The following is an 8,207-nucleotide window of genomic DNA, read 5'->3' on the forward strand; positions in this document are numbered from 1 at the left end:
AGTTATGCTAAACTTCTATAAAACACTGGTTAGGTTCCAGCTGGAGTATTGTGCCCAGTCTGACACCACACTACAGAGGGCCATAAGGCCTTAGTGAGGATACAGAGGAGATTTACTAGAAAGGTACAAGGGATGAAAGACTTCAGTTATGTGGATAGACTAGAAAAACTGGGTTCTCCTCAGGGCAGAGAAGGTTAAGGGGAAATTTGGCAGAGGTGTTCAAAATCATGTAGGGTCTTGTTGAAGTAAGTAAGAAGAAACTGTTTCCCGTGTCGGGAGAGTCAGTAACCAGCGGGCATCGATTTAAGGCAACTCGCAAAAGAATCAGAGGGGAAATGAGAAAAAAAATTTACACACCGAGTTGTGATCTGGAATGTGCTGCCTGAAAGGGCAGTGGAAGCAGATTCAGTAGTAACTTTGAAAAGGAATTGGATAAATACTTGAAAAGGAAACATTACTGAGCTATGGAGGAAGAGTAGGGGGCGTAGGACTAATTGGATAGCTCATGCAAAGAGCTAGCACAGGTGCAGTCGGCCAAATGGCCCCCTTCTGTGCTGTATCATTCTACGATCCTATCCTGTTAAATGGATGGATGGTACTCTCTGGTAGTAATCATTGGGTCCTTTTTTGGGTCTGTTTGGATTTTTGTGATTTTTTTTTTTTCCTCATTCTATTTTTGTCTTCACTGTCTGCCCTCTTCTTGAATTATCGTATTGCTGGTCCTCCATCGCTTTGTCCAAGTGGTCATTCTTGTGTGTCAGTTTGGGCAGTGAGTGTCAGTAGATACTCAGTCGTGAGGCCTCATTGCCAAACCTGACTTTGATCTTTCCAGTGTGGTAAACATACAGATGTTGCAAGTGCTGCTTATATATCTGTTAGGAGCGGGAACACTAACTGTTCTTCGTCCTTCCCCACGCCCCCAAAAAGGGACACATGGGCCAATTGAACTCGGACCTGGGATCTGTGTGATCACTGAATAGCTCCATGCTACCCATGTACAGTTACCCACTGAGTCTTTAGGTCGAGATGCTTGTCATGTCTGGAGTTAATCTGTGTAGCTGGATGCAGAAACCCCTGGTGCAGTACCCACTGCTCTGATTGTGGAAATTCGATGGAACCATGTTTCTTTGAATATGGCAACTGACTTGTAGAGTTTACTAGCCTTGCCCAAGCGATATGTAGCAGTGTTTCCCTACAGGAAATCCCACTGCAGCAAGAGTACAGAAGGTCAAGAGTTCTGTCTTTGCTTGAAGTGTTTTGTGGTTGAGCTTTCAGTCTATTTGCTGCTGTCTGATTTATTTTGCTGGTATTTTGTGGATCTGTATTCTTGGAAAGAGCTGCTCCTAGCACAACAAATAACAATTTGTCCAGTTATAGATTCAATGTATAAAAGACACAATGCAAGTTATTAAATCTGACAACACCTGGGTGAAAGGTAATTCTGAGTCTGGCCTTTGCACCAGGGAGCCTCACCTGCAAGGGCTTTCTGACCAAATCATGGACAGAGAATCGTCAGCTGCGGTTCAGTGGGTAGCTCTCTTGCCTTTGAGTCAGTCATTTGTTGGTTCGACTCCCAAGCCAGAGGCTTAAGCACAAAAATCTAAACTGCCAGTTCTGAGGTAGTGCTGCACTGTCAGAGATGGCATCTTTAGGATGAAATGTTAAACCAAGGCCCCCTCTGCTCTCTCAAGTAGACATAAAAGATTCCCTGGCACTATTTCGAAGACCAGGGAGTTCTCCCCAGTGTCTTGGCCAATATTTATCTCCCAACCAGCTTCACAAAAACAGATTATGTAATCATTATCACATTGCTGCTAATTGGACTTTGTTGTGCACAAATTAGCTGCCACAGTTCCTACATTATAATGCTCTTCAAAAGTACTTCATTGCAAGCCTTTCTTTTCATTTTATAAGTCTATTCAGCTGAGTGAAGCAGTCTCACCTGTCCACAGAGCAAATTAGAGACTCGGGAAAGAAAGATTTGCACTTATATTGTGCCTGCCACGTTCTCGGGATGTCCTAAAGCACTTTACAGCCATTGAAGTACTTTTGAAGTGTAGTCACTGTTGTAGGAACTATGGTAACTTATTTGCACACAGCAAGCTCCCACAGACAGCAATGTGATAATGACCAGGTAATCTGTTTTGTGATGTTGATTGAGGGATAAATATTGGCCAGGACACTGGAGAAAACTCCTCCTGCTCCTCTTCAAAATAGTACCAGAAGATCTTTTACATCCACCTGAGAGAGCAAACAAGGCCTCAGTTTAACGTGTCATCCAAATCTCCGAAAATAGTGCACTGGAGCGTCAGCCTAGATTTTTGTGCTGAAGTCCTGGAGTGGGACTTGAATCCACAACCTTCTGATTCAGAATTGAGGGGTGCTACCAGCTGAGTCACGGCTGACAGTGTATGACTGCGTATGGGTCCCAGAATATACCAACAAAATATATCTCCTATTTTCAACATGTAGGCTTCCTTGACTGAGCACCTTAGTGTCCCAGTAGTAGTGCAACGCAGTTTAACTGGAACATTTGTGCAAGTTAAATTGCAGTCTGCAATGTTCCTGTTCTTTATTTGCAGTAGATTGTATTTCCATCATTAATTACTGCTGTAACTTCAAGGTGCTGATTCTTTTAGGCTCTTTGACTATCCTGCGTATTTTTTTTCTTGTGCAGGACTCCTGATGCCCCTGTTCCTGATGGGGTTAAAGAGGATGACGAAGATAGCTCGGACAGCGAGTCATCATTCAGTGATTGAAAACAGACTTGAGCCATTTCAGTTCTAAAACTGGAGGATATGGAGCACTGATTGTTGTCTCAGGGCATTTTTCTGATGGTTGGGGGTGAAAAAGGATTGCGTCAGTATGAAGCGTGCCACCTCCATCAATGTGCGTGAGCATGCTCGATGTGCAAGACTCTATAACTAAATCTCTGGCACAAGTCCATCCATTGCTTAATACCGTAAACTTTGCGAGTACTCGAACGCAGAGCTGCACTTTTATTTATACATAACGTTATAATCTTTCTACTGTATTTCAGATGTAACTTCAAAAGGTTTTGTGAGAAAAATCACTACTGTTAATCAAGGAGCTAAAAATGGGGGGGGCCGGCGGCAGCAGGCATGGCGAGAGGGGTAATCTTTTTTCCATTAGATTTATTTTCCCAGACATTGTATATACTTTGTTCATGATTGACTGCACACCTTTATCTTGGAAAAAATGAGTAGTTTATTTAAGATTCTGTTTTTCCACACAAAAAAAAACCCCTAAGCTATTTAAAGCCTGAACTGCAAAGAGCAGCTTGTGCAGAAATGAAGAAACTGCACGATTGTCTATAATATCCAGTGATTTGGGTGAGTTACCAAGCGATGTGCACTTACTCCCTTCCCTTACGTTGCTTCATTGTAATTACTCATCTGGCACCAGGAGCTGAACTAACGTCAGAACTCCTTCGTCACAAAGAGTGCTAGATGAGAACTGTTTTCCCCCACCCCCCATCATCATCATCATTTTCAGACCAGTGAGCCTGAGTTTGAATAGGATGTGTCAGATGTTCAAGTTTATTGGTCTCATGAGGCTACACCAATGGTGCTGCTGCAGCATTCCATTCTTTCAAAGTGTTCCAAGTTGGTGCCATTCTTTAAAGCTGATGCAGTCTCTCGCTCTGAGCAGCATCTGATTAACATTTCTGCTGGAGGGGCTGTGCTCAGAAATGTGTAACCTTCAACTAAATTGAGTTAATTTTAATGTGAAATCATAACTCACTATTCTTTCAAAAGGATTCTTTCACATTTAAGAACCCACTACTTGTAAATCTTTAATTGTTGAACATTTACATTTTCAAATCTTGTACGTTTTTTTCATTCTTTGGACGTTGGTATCACTGACGAGGACGATACTTATCGTCCATCCGCGTAAAAGCTATCCTGAACTGTAGATTTTTCTCGGGAATCTTTCTGTTTGATTGATCTGTGAAAATCACTAACAAGACTAGTCATTATGCATGGGGAGCCAAGACCAAGTTCGTCTTCAGGTGAAATGGTGGGACAAGGTCAGAAAATAATTCAGTCCCCATCTTAAAGACTTGCATTCTGTTTTTAATACTTATAATCAGAATTGCACTGTAAACTGGTCACATTGTAATTACACCCTCCCGTCCATGAAACTATATTGCCTACAGGGTAAATCCACCAATCCTGAGCACACAACAGCGAGCTATACTCTGAGTGTGGATAGGATAATCAGTGCACTGTGTTGGTAATCCTATCTCTAATTCCCAGTCTCTTGAGGCATAGCTCACCGATGGAAGTGAGAGATTTGTGGATTTGCCCCTTACTTCTCTGATTCAGCTAGGTTTCTTGTGAAATATATTAATAAAAGAATGAATTTGCATTTACGTTGCACCTTTCACAACCTCAAGATGTCCCAAGTGCTTTACAATTCAATGAATGGCTTATATGCTTTAGTCTCCCATAACAGACCAGGCATCTTTATACAGCTATACCAGTGCTCAGTTATGTCATCATTTGCTGAATAAAGTACAGGGAAGATGTTCCTTTGAGTACCACCTGACAAGGCTGGAAAATGAGGCGAGAGAGAGTGAGGGCACAATCCTGGAGTGGAGAGTTTGGATCCTGAGCGAGCCCAGAACCTGGCACAAATTTCACTGGAATCTCTTTTTGTGTGTTGTGGTTTGTGCATTTGACTGTCACATGATCATTAATACCACATGATTTTAGCAAGCTAACTAGCTTGCTTAAAAAACACTCCCAACACCCAATTGGTTTTTAAGCAGATGGCTTATGGGAATGAATGATTCAGTCCCTTCATAGAAATTAGGGTACACAATACCTGCATTACAATTCAAAAGTATTTAATTGGCTGTGAAGCACATTGTGATGTCCTGAGGTCCTGAAAGGTGCTATGGAAATGCAAGTTGTTTTTTTCAGGAGGCCATTTGGTCCATTGCTAGCTGCTCGCCTGTAGCTGTCTACTCTAATCCAGTTTCCCCACGTCCTTTTTATATTCTTTCTCCATTTGAATGCTATGCACTAATTGGCTTGTTCCACTTGATTTGAAGAACCCTTGATGATCTAAATGGAGGTGTGATGTTGGGACAGTTGGAATGTTGATCAAACTTTTTAGCATTTGGAGTATCCTACCTATGGGATGTCCTTGCAATCCCACTCTAGATATTAACCAGCCAAATGTGTGATTTATAGGAACAAGTAGAGAAGAATTTTGAACGTCCCTGCAGGTAAACTAGATTTCTCTTCAGGTTTATACAATGTCATATCACTTTAGTTTGAGTTAATAAACTGTTAAATTCTTTGTTAGTGCTCAGGTTTGTAACTTCCAAAACTCTTCCTCCATTAAGTAATTCAGTGTGTACTGCTGAAAATAAAGTAATAATCTTGGCGTGTGCTGTATCCGTCATGTTCAGTTAACAAACTGCCTGAGTTTTGTTATCCATGCAAATTATGCGGGGAGTAAGAGGTGCTCAGGTGAAATTACATGCCAGGAGTTGGAGTTTTTCAGTTCCAGCACATAAATCCTTTGACCATGTTTTGTCTGTTGACCTCACTCTTGTTTATCCACTGTATTGCTTTAATGTATGTTCTTATTGGTGCTCGCCGCCACCCTAAACTTTTTTTTTATAATCGATTCATACTTGATTATAAAACTAACTGGCACATGAAGACGTCAAAGGTACGCGTTTAGGGTACTGTGGTCTTGCCTTTGGGTAGAATCTTCTAGGAGCTGAGATGCTGTTTGGTTTTATTCTTGTTAGATCTACAAGATTTATTGTTTTCTGCGTTGTGTAATAAATCTTCCGTAAAGGCCTAACTTCTAACTCTACTTTGCCAGAATACTAACCTGCCTTTCTTTTGAAAGGCCAATACCCATGACCTTGACGGAAACCAGTAAATGGTTTTTGAGAACTTGGCATTTAAATTCATTGTAGGATACCCTCTGACTTACCTTTTTTTATTAATTTGCTTAGATCGCTTCCTCAGGTTTCATCAGTGCTCATCCCATTCGCTGTTCTGAAGCTTGTACAGGTTCTCACATTCCTTTTCCTTTGCTGAAGCAAAGAAGGAGCCATTAAAGATGATACAGCAAGTTAGAAGCTGGTCACCTGTTGCCGTTCAGTTTGTGCTTGACATTTGGACTTCAGTAGTAGCCGAGAGTTGCATGCGAAAACCGTTCCTTTCTGCCGAAGGAAGGAAAAAAATGGAGGGTGTGGGATTAGGGCCATAGAGGGGGAGGTGGGTGTGTTACGTGGTGAAAGGAAAACAGTTGAGAAATTCAGAAAGTTAGTAATTATTGTTTAAATATGGAAACAGTTGGATTGCTTTGCTTAAAGATGCTGTCTGCAGCATTTTATGTCCTGATGTTTTCATAGTGTGAGGTTTATTACAATGGCTCACCCTGTTCTTTTCAGTACTTGTACAGAAGGACCATGAGCAGATTAATTTATTTGTGAGCCAACTGATCAAATATTCATTTATTCCAAAGTGCACAAGCTTATCCATGTGAAGTACATGGGGAATAAGAGCTGGTCAGAGATGATGTTCTGTGCTAAGAGTTGCATTGGAGTGAGTAAATCAGATTTATACAACACCAATAGGAAAAACTTACTGTGACAGGACAAAGCTGGATTTTAAAAAGCGGTCAGGGCTGTTTGCAGTTTGGCTGGCACTGTGAACCACCATTGGCAGCAAAACTCTAAGTTCCGGAATTCCCTCTCTGAGCCTCTCCGCCTCGTCTCCTTTAAGACTCCCCTTAAAACCTACCCCTTTGACCAAGCTTTTTGCTCATCAGCCTTTATATCTCCTTATGTGACTCAGTATTAAAATTTAGTTTGATAATGTTTCTGTGAAGGTTTGGACATTTTAGTATGTTAAAAATGTGATATAAATACAAGTTGTAGATTACAGCATCAGGATAAGACCAGTAACAAAGGATGACGACGATCAAGGTGAAGATTATGGAAACATTCTGCTGCCTTTTTGACTGCACAGCTAACTCTCCAACCTTTTCAATAGCTTTTCTTTCCAGAATATGAGAGTTTCACAGCACATTTCTTCACAGGAACCTGTCAGGTTTTTAACACCAAACACTGTTGGTGTGTTTGAGCTCAGCAGATTTTGAAAACTGGGGGAGAATCCAAGTGGGAATCAGTATTGCTCCATGTGCAGAGTACAGAATCAAGGTGCAGATTTCTGATTTTTTAAAGATTAGAAATCTGCTTGGAACAGATCATAAGCAATTGACCATGATATCCTATTTGAGGAGGATGGTATGGTGCAGTGTAGTGCTCTCTCTAGTGGCCTGGCTCTGAACTGACCAACAGTAATGAACTGCAGGCAGATTGAGACAGCAAGAGAATTGCTCAATCGTCAGGCTCCCTGAGCTAAGACTGTATACTTTGCAGAAGCATAGACTCTGGTGATTTGATTGAAGTTTATGAAGTAATGGTGTTTATGTGGACAAATTCTTTCAACTGGATAGGCTAGGGAGGACCAGGGTCACACTTGTAAGTTAAATATGGACAGAACTGGGTTGGATGTTAGGCAGTTCTTTGCACAGACAATAATAAAAGAAAGACTTGCATTTATATAGCACCTTTCATGACCTCAGGACGTTCAAAAACACTTTTACAGCCAACAAAGTATTTTTTGAAGTGTAGCCACTTGTAGGAAACATGGCAGTCAGTTTACACACAGCAAGCTAAAGGCCTGCTTGGGTCTGCAACTTAAACCCAACCTGAGCCCAACAGAACCACATCCAACCCTGAGCCCAACCTGGCCCGAGTCCTTCCATTTTTTTCCCGCGCCCGACCCAACCCGACCATCAGCTAACCTACCTTCCGTTTTTCACTTTGTTGCTGATCTGCACAAGCTTAAAATAACTGTAACAAAACAACCTTTCAAGCCCAAAAAGTAAATTAACAGTGGAGCCACTTACCTGAGTTGGTGATAAAGCATGTCCAATCAGCCCAACCCAACCCGGGTCCGAATGCCGGACCCGGAAGTGCGACCCGAACCTGACACATGTCGGGTAACCAGCCTTTACAGCAAACTCCCACAGACAGCAGTGTGATAATGGCCAGCTACTGTATTTTGGTGATAATTATTGGCCAGGACACTGGGGATAGTTTCCAATGCTGTTCTGCGAAATAGTGCCATGAGATCTTTTATGTC

General features: G+C 41.7%; 1 protein-coding gene across 1 annotated transcript in view; it reads left to right on the forward strand.

Moving 5' to 3' along the window:
- washc3 (WASH complex subunit 3) overlaps positions 1 to 5,451 on the forward strand; it is a 41,277-nt gene extending 35,826 nt beyond the window's left edge. Inside the window, exon 7 of the mRNA XM_068050148.1 lies at positions 2,678 to 5,451. Coding sequence (XP_067906249.1) covers positions 2,678 to 2,759 — 82 coding nt within the window. The 3' untranslated portion in view covers positions 2,760 to 5,451. The remainder of the gene's footprint in view (positions 1 to 2,677) is intronic.
- Positions 5,452 to 8,207: the final 2,756 nt, after the last annotated feature.

Source organism: Heterodontus francisci, chromosome 18 (assembly GCF_036365525.1).
Source record: "Heterodontus francisci isolate sHetFra1 chromosome 18, sHetFra1.hap1, whole genome shotgun sequence".
Taxonomy (NCBI): Eukaryota; Metazoa; Chordata; class Chondrichthyes; order Heterodontiformes; family Heterodontidae; genus Heterodontus; species Heterodontus francisci.